Source organism: Macaca thibetana, chromosome 1 (assembly GCF_024542745.1).
Source record: "Macaca thibetana thibetana isolate TM-01 chromosome 1, ASM2454274v1, whole genome shotgun sequence".
Classification (NCBI taxonomy): Eukaryota; Metazoa; Chordata; class Mammalia; order Primates; family Cercopithecidae; genus Macaca; species Macaca thibetana.
Window position 1 is genome coordinate 16,624,955 of NC_065578.1, and position 12,676 is coordinate 16,637,630.

Genomic DNA, 12,676 nt, shown 5'->3' on the forward strand with positions numbered 1-12,676 from the left:
TGTGGGACAGCAGTGAGGGTTAAAGGACATGATGAGGTCTAGAACGCACTTCACACGCTGCCAGGGCTGTGCTCAGGACCCAGCAGCTGGAGTCATCACTGGAAGGAAAACTGGCGTCAGTGTGATGACTACGGGCCAGAAAACTAAACCAAATGAGAGGCGGCAAGGGAGGGCCCAGCCCTGCGCTCAGGCTCACTGCCGTGGGCCACCTGGTTATGTCCCTGTGAGTTTGGCATTGGCCGTGGCCTGCCAGGCCCATGTCCCCTTGAGAGGTGGGAATGAGGAGGGCCACGGGTGGGAGGAGCTCCAAGGGCCCAAGGGTATGGGGCAGCAATGCAGCTGTGTGGGCAGGTGGTGCTGGGGGAGGGCACAGGAAGGGAAATCAGGGAGCCCCCTACCTCACCTCTTCCTTCTCTGGGGCCTTCCATCTACAGCCCTGTTCAAGCCCTAACAAGAGCCGAACCGGTAGAAAGAGGTAGGAAGATATCCTGGCCCTGTACTAAATCGCGTGTGACCTCAGAAAGGCCATTCCCCTTCTGAAATGCAGACACTGCTTGACCTAGGAGCCTCTCTGACAGCTCCTATGTGCCAAGGGCTGGCTGTCTAGGCATCTTCCACGCACCATCTCCCCACATTTTCATGTGACCCCTATGCAGGGGGCACTGGCATTTTCCCCATTTTCTGATGGAAAATCCAAGGCATCTCAGAGTAGTTTGCCGGGATCACAGAGCTGGTCAGTGGCAGAGCTGGGCACGGAACCTGGATGGTCTGGCTCCATTTCCCATGGTGCTGAGGACCACGCCTTACTGCCTCTCAAACCTTCCTGTGTGCCAAAGAATGCAACAGGGCCCCTGGAGATCTAGTCCAACTCACAAATAGGAAAACTGGGTTTCGGGATGGAGTCTGCCTTTCCCAGGACCACAAGGTATGGTGGTGGCCATGCTGGGGTTTGAACTGGGTCCGCAGATTCCCCAGGGCTCCCTGCCCCTCCAAAGGGCAGAGCTAATACCCTCTCCCAGATCCCAGGCTCCCCCACCACATCCCTCTCCTTTCTCAATCTTCAGATTATGATCCTGACACACTGTAGTCAGGGAGAGAGAAAGATACAGAAAATAAAATAAAGGAATAACAGGCTTTGGGAATAAATGTTTTTAACATATTCTATTTCTAACAGGCTCATATTATCGTCCCCTCCCAAACCAGGCACTGCAGATTAAAAAAAAAAAAAAAGTACTGGCAAAATAAAAGAAACAAATAATTCAAGCCCCAAGGGACCACAGGCATTCAAATAAGATTTCAAATGACTCTCCTTCCATTAAAACTTTTGCTGCAGTGAAGCTGTGTGGAGATAAGGCAGCCCAGCGTCTTCACAGGCTGCGGAGAGCTGGGGCTGCCTGAATCGCCATCTCCCATCCCTCCAGCACCAAGCCCCATGCAGCAAAGCACATGTTGTTCAAACAGGAGAGTCATCTGCCTTTAAATTAGGTGTACACATGGGGCTTGGGCACTTCCCAGGATGGAAGTGATGCGCGGGGTGGGGAGGGGAGCGCATGGTCCAAGGGGCAGGGAAGCCACGTTAGCCTTTCTGAGGGCCAGGATTCCCAAAGTCTTCTGCCAGGGACAGGGCAGCTTCTGCTTAAAACCCTTTCTGCACACTCCAAAGGCCTTTCTGTCACCCAGAAACATCCAGCTGAGGCCAGAGCAATATCAGCACTGGATCCAAGAAGGGATGGGCTGAGTAGAAGCCTCTGGTCCAGGTTCCCCCACAGGCAACCCCTCCCCATTCCTTCCCCCACCTCCACACCTGCCTCTCCCATGCCCTCTCCCCACAGCAGCCAGAATGACCCACTTAAATGAAAATCAGATCAGGACATTATTCAGCTCTCAATGCTATAATGCACAGCTTCCCATCATGCCCAGAACAAATCCCATACGGCTCTCCCTGGCTTCCCAGAAAACCTGCCCACAACATACCCATCCACCTACTTCCCTCCCCTTCATCTGCCAGTGCTGGCCACTCTGGCTTCCTTTTGTCCCTACCTCAGGGCCTTTGCACGTGCCGTCCCCATGCCTGGATCACTCCGCCCAGATCTTTGTGCAGCTTCTGAGGTCCCTGCCTCCAGGTCCCCCACATGGCAGCCCCAGGCCAGCTCTATGCCCTGCACAGCATAACTCCTGCTTGCAGATTTGCTCCCCATTTAATGTCCTCCTTCCTGCCCCTCATAAATTTAAGTTCCTTGAGAGCAGAGATCTCTCTGCTTTTGTCATTATTCTTTCCCCCATGCCCAAAATTACGTAGAGTCTCAATAGTTTTTTTCAATTAATGAAAACCAGTGACAAAGGTCCTCTTTTTTTTTTTTTTTTTTTTTTCTTTCTTTTTTGTGAGATGGAGTCTCACTCTATTGCTCAGGCTGGAGTACAGTGGCACGATGTTGGCTCACTGCAACCTCCGCCTCCTGGGTTCAAGTGATTTTCCTGCCCAACCTCCCGAGTAGCTGGGACTACAGACATATGCCACCACGCCTGGCTAATTTTTTTGTATTTTTAGTAGAGACGGGATTTCACCATGTTGGCCAGGCTCGTCTCGAATTCCTGACCTCAGGTGATCTGCCCACTTCGGCCTCCCAAAGTGCTAGGATTACAGGCGTGAGCCACTGCGCCCAGCCAAAGGTCCTGACTTCTTTCCAGAAATGTTTTTGTTTTTTTTTGTTTTGTTTTGTTTTGTTTTGTTTTGTTTTGTTTTTGAGATGGAGTCTGGCTCTGTTGCCCAGACTGGAGTACAAACTCGAACTCCCGGATTCAAGCAATTCTCCTGCTTTGGCCTCCCAAGTAGCTGGGACTACAGGCATGTGCCAGGCTCATTTTTTGCATTTTTAGTAGAAACAGGGTTTCACCATGTTAGCAAGCATGTCTCGATCTCCTGACCTCGTGATCCACCTGCCTCAGCCTCCCAAAGTGCTGGGATTACAGGCGTGAGCCACTGTGCCCGGCCTTCTGTAAATGTTTTAAAACCTGTTGGAAATGTGTGCTTCTCTATAGAAAGATCATACCAGAAACAAAATCAAAAAAAATGTCCCTGCTATTGGCTGGCATCGGCAAATGGGAACTGTGGTACATCATAGGGAATAATAGCTCTGTCTGGAGGGTACATGAGCCTCTCATCAACTCAAAAAATGGACAAGTAAAGTAATTACAACTTAATGAACGCAGTCTGCAGACAGACTCTTGCCAAGCCGAGGAAGCAGAATGGACAGGGATCGAGACCGGGCTTTGGAGGCAGGCCGCCCAGGGTCTGCAGCCCAGATCTGCCCCTTCCTGCTGTGTGACCTCAGGCAAGTCCCTGCACCTCTCTGGGCCTCAGAATCCTCAATGGAAAAGAGATTCTCAACAGACCTAACTCTTAGGGCTATTGTGAATGTGAAATGAAAAAGATGCACATAAAATACTCAGAAAAGTGCACATAAATATCCATTTATGTATCTGTATTCGTATCATGGGGTGCACCGAAAGAAAAGCATAGTAGTGAGGTCTTTGGTCTTTGAGAATCAGTATAGTCCAACCTGCATCATTTTTCCAGGTATCATTTTTATTGAGATATAATTCAGTTACCATAAAATGCACCCTTTTGAAGTGCACATGTCACTGATTTTTGGTGTAGTCACAGAGTTAAGAAATCACCACCATCTAATTTTAGAACATTTCATCACCTCCACCAAAAAACCCTTAGCAGTCACTCTCCATTACCCTCTCCTCCCAGGTCCCTGGCAACCACTAATTTACTTTCTGTCAAGTTCCATCAATTCCTAGTTGGGGAAGCTGAGGCTCAGAGAGGGGAAGTGACTTGTCCAGGGTCACAGAGCAGAGCCTCAGGGCTCCGGCTCCGGCCCCAGCTGTTTCTCCACCACACCGCCTCCCTCCCACTCAGAAGCCTCCCTGCCCCCCACAGACCCTGAACACCCATCCTGTACCCTCACACACCCCAAACCTCCCCTCTCTGCACCCCTGCCCCCTGAGGCACTCTCCCTGGGGCTATACTCACGGAGTCCGATTTTGGCCAAATGTAACCTGTTGACCCAGGAAATCTTGCTCAGGGGGTTGGGGGTGATGAAAACCACCATAAAGCTGATGGGGCGGCCGGACCTGCGGTGAGAAGGGTGAGGGTGGATGTGTGAGTACCCACACAAGGGCTGGGCTCCCCCGGCTGTCACGTAGTACTTCCTCCAACCCACGTGCCCTGGAGATTAGGGAGGTCTGGTCGGAGCATCCCCAAAACGTGGCCAAAGAGGTTAGTGGCCTGGCAAAGCCTCAGTCCCCTGGAGGAGGAATCCCTTCACCCACAATGGCCCCCAGAGGGAGGTACCTGGCCAGAGTGGCCGAGCCACGCTCCCCAGCCTGGCTCCGGGAGCCTCTGGCTTTGTGCCCGGCAGAGCCTCTGCAGGCTGCGACTCCACCTAGTCAGCGGTCAGCTGTCCACAGGCCTTAGACACCTTACGTGTCTGACCACGTGCCTCTAGAGGGAGGAATGGGTCTCACTTGGGTCTGTTCCCAGCACCTGGCATGGGGCAGTTGCTCAGTAAATGTTTGCTGAGTGGACACATGAATGAATGAAGAAATGAATGAATCGGGTTAAGCACCAGCTTGGGGCAACCAGAGGTTGCTGTTGTCACCATACTGTCCTCTCACCTCGGAGCAGTGGGGGCCTTCCTAGCCCTTTGGGAGGTGGGCAGGGCAGTGTCACAAGCCTCTAGGGTGTGCGTGGAGAATGGGAGGCAGAGAGAAGGGAGACGGAAGAAGGGAGATGGGCAGGCCACTCGGCAGAGAGGCGGTAGATTCAAAGCTGCTGACTCCTGCACATGGTTCCCTGGGGAACCAAGCCCATGGTCCTGCCTCAAATGATAGTGCTCCAACCTTCTCTTCCTTGCAGCCACTGTGCTTGTGACACTCTATCCCCACCTTCACCCCACCCTGGAAGCCAAAACCTGGGCATTGAGCCCCTCACTGCACTGGCCTCGGCTTCAGAGTCAGACCCCATCAGGACCCAGCTCTGCCTCTCACAATGTGGCCTTCAGCCTCTCCTGTAACTCTCTGAGCCTCACCTTCCTCATCTGTAAAGTGGAAATAAAAAGACCCAACTTACAAAGCCTCAGGAGGACCAGAAAGATACCTTCTCCTGTCTCTGCCGGGCCAAACAGCTACGTCTATCATCAGTTCCACAAACCTCAGTTGGGGTCTACTGTGCACAGCTTCTGTGGTGGGCATTTTGGGGGTAAGGTAGTGCTGCGGGGAGGCTGGGTCCAGAGAGAGGAAACCCAGGGCCTGGCCTGGGGGCCTAGATAGGCTGATGTGACTGAAAAGGACATAGCGCAATGGAACTGACCAATGGCAGAGTGTCTGAGTATCCTAACAGTGAGCCAGGCTTATCCAGGATATGACCAGGGTGTTCATTCATTCATTCATTCCACAGTCTTTCCATGAGCACCTACTGCGTGCCAGGTGCTATCCCAGACACTGCCCACGATGCCTACATATCCACTCCCACCATGGCATCTTGACAAATAAGAGGGCTCCAGGTACCCTCTCCGGATCCCCTGCTCCACTGGAAGCCCAGCAGAGGCAGCAGCCCTCCCTCCAAGACCCCCTCCTCTCACTTGTCAGGTTTCCCAGGAAGCAGGAGCCTGAGACGGCATTTGTTGGCCGAGTGGATCTCTTCCTCCTTCACCCGCATCAGCCTCTGCAGGGCCAGGCACCAGTCTTGAGCCACGGTCATGTTCAGGTTCTAGGGTTCAGGAGGCGAATGAGGTTACCACACAGCCCACTGGTTCCCCAAAAGCCACCCCAGATCCTATAGGAATCACAGCACCCCAGAGGAAGGGAACTGAAGAAGTCCTGGAGCCTCACTGAGGCTGCACATTTAGCCCCAAGCAGGAAGCCAACTCGCCATGCCCCAGGCTTCCCAGCCCTGGACTCAGATCCCACCTGGCAGCCCTCCTCTGAGAGGGACAGGCCGTCGCAGCCACTTCCCTTCCAGACTGGGCAGAGTCCCAGGAGGGGCCACATGACGGAATGGCCACTGTGCAGAGAACAAACAAAGACCCCACAGCCAGGGTCCGCTCAACCCAAACCAGAGGGTGTACCCGAACCAGGGGCCGCACAAGAGACTTCCAGGCAGGGACACAGAGCTTCAGCAGCGACGGTTGCCTATGGGAGCTCAGAAGCCAGAAGCGCATGGTGGGCATGGGCCAGGAGAGGAGCCCCTCCCTACTGAGCTTTCTGAATCCAGGCACTGCCCACACCAGGGAGTTCAGGCCAAAAAGGCCAGGCCAGGCCACGTACCTGGTAGGTGCCGTGCAGCGTGCTGATGAGAAGCGTGATCTGCTCCACCACGGCCAGGTCCTTCTGCAGGTCCTGCAGCTCCTGGAAGAGGCGTGGGGGGCCGAGGTACACCTTATCTGGGCAGAGAAGAGACCAACTCGGGCTCAGGTGAAGAAGGCGTTAACAAGAAGCCAAGCATCTGCTCACAACAAAAAAGATCCAGAAAGTAACATTATCCAGTTCCTACCCTGCCCAGAGCACCCAGACTAGCTGGGAAGCCAGATCCTTTCAAGAGTGAAGCCTAACACCTGAGATCCAGGCCACAGTCAGTCCGTACAAAGGGCTGTACGAGACCACAAGACCAAGAGCAAGCTGTGCCTGGGAGCAGGGAGGGGCCTGCCTGGGGCTGGAAGTGTGGTGGGCACTGCCGGGAGAGAAAGACAAGAGCATGTGCAAAGGCACTGTGGCTTGAGGCACCCCGTGAACAGCAAGTTGTTCAAAGACAGCCTGAGGACCTATCGTGTGCCAGATTCCATGCTAGAGACTGGAGACAGCAGTACACAAGACAGACAGGGTCCCCACTCTTTCGGAGCTTATGACCTGGGCAGGACGAGTGGTGGAAGAAGCGGTCAGTTAACGAAGGTGGGTGGTAGGAGGTGGTGGGGAGAAATATCAGCGTGGTGGGACAGTGATGGGGTGAGTGGGCCCAGATCCCCAGTGATGATACAGATGGAGTAAGGATGAGATGGGGGTACGGGGCAGCAGCTAGAGATAGAGCAGGAGGGTCCAGGAGGACCAGATGGGAAGGCTTTGAACACCGGGCTAGGAATCTGGACTGTATTCTCTAGGCCATGGTTTTGCACACTGAGGTCTTACGAAGCCCCAGGGGAATGGAGGGGAAGCCTTAATGGGGGTTTTCATTGAGACAATGATCTGAAAAACAGGTGCGTATCCTGAGTCACCTGTGTGGAATGAGTTTAAAGCCACACTCTGCTGCCTGGTATCAAGGCTTCCATGGACTGTGGCACCTGAATGGTCACCGGGCAACAAGCAAAGAGCGTGGCGAGCTTGGGATGTGGACAATGCGCTCACATCAGAGGGGCTCTGCAGTGACCCAAACTGGGGAGCTCATGGGAAATGCAGATCCCCAAAGGGCACCCTGTGGCACAGGCACGAAAACGCAGAGGCACCTGCTCCACCAGGGCCTGCGCCACATCCACATTGTGAGCAAATTGGTTTCAGCAAAACAACATCATCCATCAAGTTACATTAATGCTGTTAATTGGAATGTTATGGTTTTGTAGCTTTATTTTTATTCAGTTTGTGGTTTGGTTTTGGTTTTATGGTTCTTCAAAGGCTATAAGCAGAAGGCGTTGATTTCAGGGGGGTTTGTATTTGTATATATTTGAATACAATATAATGAAGGGTTCCACAAGAACTTCTTTCCCCTTTAGAAGGGGTCTGGCAGTACGTGACTCTGGTTTGAGGAATGCGGCTACAGACACGTCATTGTCACTGAAGGAGGGATCCCCTAAGCAACCCTGGAGTGCATGAAGGATGCTAGACCCCGCGGCCAGCAGAAAGGAACCCTGTGCCCCAAGCGGCGGCGAGGGAGAGTGCGGTCCAGCCAGCGCAGAAGGTGCCTCTGAGGAAGGCACGTGGGCCAGAGGATTCTTCCTACCCAGCAGAGCTGCCGGAAGAGACAGCGTGTGCAAGCGGGCACAGCTGTCCCAGACCAGCACCCAGACGGCAAGAGTAGGTGGTGCAATCGCTCCCTCAGAATTTCCAGAATTGTGAGCGGCCCATGAGGCAACCTCCCGGGTCAGACAGTAGACAGAGGGGGAAGTGAAACCCCAGTGCCTTTCTCACCCATGGAAGATGCCTCTGGGCACAGGGTTCCTTTCTGCTAGCCCTGCAATTTAGCATCCTGCGTGCATTCAAGGAACACTTATTAACGCCCATCGTGCCCTGCACTCCCGGACAGGGCTGCAGCCAGGCTGAGAGGAGAGACATCAACCGGTCAATCACTCATAAAGGGGAAAATGCACCAGAGGTCTCGAGAGCACAGGAGGGGCAACCTGGCTCAGCACGAGGGCATAAGAAAAGGCTTCTCTGAGGAAATGCCATTTGAGACAAGCATAGATGAGACAAAAACAGGATGGCAGGAGAGTACTTGGCAAAAGGCACAGGCTGGAGAGGGCATGGTGGGAGGGAGCGTGGCCCATCCAGGAGCCCAGAGAGGCTGGCATGGCTGCAGCAGAGAAAAGGGGCAGAGGGAGGTGAGTGAGGCAGGTGGGGCGCCCCCAGGACCGGCAATGGGAAGCCACTAGGGAAGGATGACACGCACTGATCTGACCTGCGTTTTGAAGAATCAGCCCTGGGGATGCGCAGAGGATGGACAGGGAGGGGGCACAGGTAGGAAGAAGGAAGGAGAGCAGCCAGGTAGCTGCCACAGCAGGACTGGGTGTGTGGCACCCAATGTGGAGACAGAGCGAAGTGCATGGATTGGGAGATGTACCTGCGCACACCCAGGTGAGGCCGTAGCTCTGCATTTCGGTCCAGGGTGGGGCTGCAAAACCAGCAAGAGCTTCCCGGCCAAGCCACCCATCAGCCTGTGTAGGAGTCCCCAAGACGGGGCCAAGCCTGGGTAGGAGCAGCCCAGGCTGTGGCTGGTGAGGGCGAGGGTGATGCATGCAGGGCACAGAGAGGGGGTACTCACTCTGGGCCTGCCCTGAGGTGGAGGCCTTCTTGGCGCCTGCGTGCTGGATGAGCACGTTGTCCTTGTCATAGGTGCCACCGTCCTGGCCCACCTCCACCACCTGCACCTGAGGCAGCGCCGTGTTCCACTTCACCACGTACTTGGGCCCCAGGGGCACCAGGCTGCTGATCTCCAGCTGGCCCCTGTCGGGACAGAGAGGACGAGGCCGTGGAGAGGCCGCAGCCACCCCGCCCCAGGGCTGGCCCAGGGCAATGCTCCTCCACACCAGCTCAGCCAGGCTTCACGCAGCCCCAGCGCAAGACCTCAGGCCAAAACCAAGCCAGGCAGAGCAGGGAGCCCTCACCAGGGTAGAAGCACCAGGCGCCCAGGGCCCAGCCCCATGTCCAGAACCACATGCCACCAGAGCCCCAGAGCCCCGGAGCCCCCTGAACCGCGTACCTGTGGTTGGCAGGCCTGGGAAAACAGACAAGAAGGAAAGGGAGGTTGTTATTACAAAGGAGTGGCTAATCTGGGGGCTGTGACCCCATGGGGGGCCGGCCATGGGGCTGGAAGGACAGACAGCCTCCTGCGGGGAGTGAGGGCATCAGAGGCCAGGTGTGGACAGAGGCGGGCCTTCCTTCATCTCTAGGTCTCACAACAGCCCCGCTAGGAAGCTTGGATGATCCCAGACAAGGACACCGATTCTCAGCCAAGTGAAGTGACTCAGCCCAAATCACCCAAACTGATTCCCCAACACTGGGCCACTAGCACCCCACTTTGCACTTTGCGCTAGAGCAACATGAAGGCAGAGAGGGTATTCATCATACCGCGGCACCGTATGATGTCCAGGATATAAATGGGACTGAAGAATTACCATCTTTGATTGAGTGAGTGAGTAAATGAACGAATGGGTCAGCCACAAGCCCTGCCCAGACCCATCTGTGACAGAGGCTTCCTTGCCTGAGTCCGTAACCAGGCCCTGAGCTCCTGGAGGCGGGGGCCAGGTCTCGGTCTACATTCAATAGATTCATAGACGGGTGGACAAATGGGTGGATGGTGAATGAGTGCGCAGGTCCTGAAACAGCCCTGTTTGTCCCCTTTCAGGACTCGTGATTGGTAACCACAGAAAATCCCCAAACCTACTCTGGCCAAACCCAGGAAGGCCCAAGCTGACTCAGTCCAGAGCCTAGAACTGATTCAGCTGGGAGGCGGGAGAGCTCTGCTGAGATTCTCATTCTACCGAGGTGATTGTTTCCCTCCTAGATTTCGGTGATTGTGGCCATACTATTGCTTCTGTGATGCTTTTTTAAAGTGGTGTCAAGGTGGGGCACAGTGGCTCACGCCTGTAATCCCAGCACTTTGGGAGGCCGAGGCAGGCCAATCACCTGAGGTCAGGAGTTTGAGACTAGCCTGGCCAACATGGTGAAACTCCGTCTCTAATAAAAAAACAAAAACAAAAAAAAAGCTAGGCGTGGTGGCGGGTGCCTACAATCCCAGCTACTTGGGAGGCTGAGGCAGGAGAATCGCTTAAACCCGGGAGGCGGAGGTTGCAGTAAACTGAGATCGTGCCATTGCACTCCAGCCTGGGAGACAGAGCAAGACTCCATCTCAAAAAAAACAATAAAATAAAAAAATAATAAAAATAAAATAAAAGTCTTGTCAAATATTGAGAGCAGAGATTCTCCTAAGAGCCTGGCTAGAAAAACCACCGCTGAAGTTCTCAGGGAGCATTTGATAGAGGGTCCCCCGCAGGACCAAGCAGGGGACACGAGCAGGTGAGCCGGGCAGGGCAGGAAGGCTGGAGAACAGCAGGGCCCAAGACCCAGCACCAGGCCCACGCGGCCTCGGGCAGCCAGGCCCCAGAATGTTGGATCTCTCCTATGTCTCACCCGTGGTTTGGGCTCCCTGTGTGAGTAAAACATAAGATACCCAGAAGCCTAAAGCAACTGACGGGCCACATCTTCAGGCTCCGGCCTAAAGCCTCGCCCTCACCCCGCACCAGGGCTCCGGCTCCCAGGCACAGCCCAGCAGCCGGGCTCTGGGCATTTCCACAACCCCTGGCCCAGAACCAGGAAACCAGGCTCCTCTGGGCTGATGACGATGCTCTGGTCTGTGGGGGAAAGGCAAAGGCTCACATTGAGAAATTCTGCGATCTGGCCAGAGCAAAACAGATTTGAGTTAAAGCCACAGGGATATGGGGTAGACACAAGGAAGAATCTCATGAATTTCAGTGTGGACAAAACCACTGTTTAGTCACCAACTGCAGAGTTCCAGAACAGACAACTCTGTACCATGGACAGCTGTGTGCCCAAGGCTGAGGGCTGCCCCCGATGACTGCTCCAGGTACTTCCCAGCATTGGGGACCAGCGGCAGAGCAGGCCGAGAGGGATGGAGAGGAATATTGGAAATCTAAACCAAGCTCATGTGGGGTCCCACTGCAGTGGGCGGCAGAGAGACTGGAGTAGGGCGGGACGGAGCATCTAGGAAGGGGTGCTTGCCCCCTCCAACCCAGGCTCACTTACTTGAAGTTGATGTTGGCGCAGACAAGCATGTCATTGAGCAGGAAGACCCGACGCTCCTTGGACTTAATTAGCTGCCCACGGTCACCGTACACGGTCTCCGTCAACGTCTCACACAGGAGCAGCTGCCGCTGGCCCGAGGTCAACAGCTGGGGGAGGGGCAGGGAAGGTCAGCATCAGCATCGTGGCCCGGCGGCTTTACCACGCCACAGACCCAGAATCCTCCCATGGTGCAGAAAGGGAGACTGAGCCTGGGAGAGGCGGAGGAGGTGGAGCTACTCCTTCCATCCCTGGGTGACAAGATGCACTGGGGAGGAAGACCAGAGGACCACACGCTGGGGTCTCCTTTCTGGGGAGGCCTTGGGGAGTCTGAGCATTCACCAGCACCCGTGTGGGCCCAGCAGCCAGTGCCCCCTTCTCAGATGAGCCAGCCATTGCCAGCCCCTCTCTGTAGGGATTCTGCTTGATTGCCACTGCCAAGGACACAGCTCTGGAGTTACAGAGGTAGCTCTGCCCCCGTCCCCACTCCTGCTGTGAAGCCCTCGGGCAGGTCACTTCGTATGTCCAAGCCTCAGTTTACTCAGCTACGAAGTGGGGGCAATTACCTCTACTGTTCACACAAGGTAATGAACATGTGACCAGGTCTGGCTACAGGATTCTTGGGGTCCAATGCAAAATGAAAACATAGGCTCTTGTTCAAAGTGACTATGAATTTCAAGATGGCCATAACAAAACATGAAAGCAAGCATGGCGCCCTTCTGGGCACCAGCCGTGTGTGATGGCACAGGTCCCGTGTGATGGCAAGGGTCACACGTGAAGGCACAGGTCACATGTGATGGCACGGGTTACTTGTGAAGGCACAGGTCACATGCGATGGCACGGGTCATGGCCTGAGAGGCCAGCCCTGTATGTGTGCTCCATAGACAGCTCCTGTCTGTGATAGTCTTTCTGGTGAAGCAGGCGTGGCCTTGTGCAGGGGACCCCAGCCTGCCCCCCAACCTGTTGAAAGCCTTGGCCTATCTCGCCTCTTAGGTAGCCTCATGACAGAGTTGGAACAGACCTGCCAGTCTATAACACCACCTTCTGAGGACAAAGACTTTCACACCCCAGGCATCGGAGCAGGCGCTTGGCAACCTCAGGCTGGATG

At 54.8% G+C, this 12,676-nt stretch overlaps 2 protein-coding genes across 9 annotated transcripts in view; one reads left to right on the forward strand and one right to left on the reverse strand.

Moving 5' to 3' along the window:
* The window catches only part of ARHGEF10L (Rho guanine nucleotide exchange factor 10 like), a 179,520-nt gene that overhangs the window by 54,426 nt on the left and 112,418 nt on the right, over positions 1-12,676 (reverse strand). For 6 of the 8 annotated variants that reach the window (XM_050790114.1, XM_050790092.1, XM_050790103.1 and 3 more), the window contains 6 exons: positions 11,533-11,678; positions 9,470-9,484; positions 9,032-9,213; positions 6,334-6,449; positions 5,649-5,776; positions 4,040-4,140 (listed from right to left, as the gene is read on the reverse strand). In XM_050790114.1, coding sequence (XP_050646071.1) covers positions 4,040-4,140; positions 5,649-5,776; positions 6,334-6,449; positions 9,032-9,213; positions 9,470-9,484; positions 11,533-11,678 — 688 coding nt within the window. The remainder of the gene's footprint in view (positions 1-4,039; positions 4,141-5,648; positions 5,777-6,333; positions 6,450-9,031; positions 9,214-9,469; positions 9,485-11,532; positions 11,679-12,676) is intronic. The other 2 variants (XM_050790124.1, XM_050790143.1) reach the window with 1 other exon arrangement.
* Positions 1-12,676, forward strand: part of SDHB (succinate dehydrogenase complex iron sulfur subunit B) — a 689,037-nt gene that overhangs the window by 41,598 nt on the left and 634,763 nt on the right. The gene's annotated exons all lie outside the window — the stretch shown is intronic.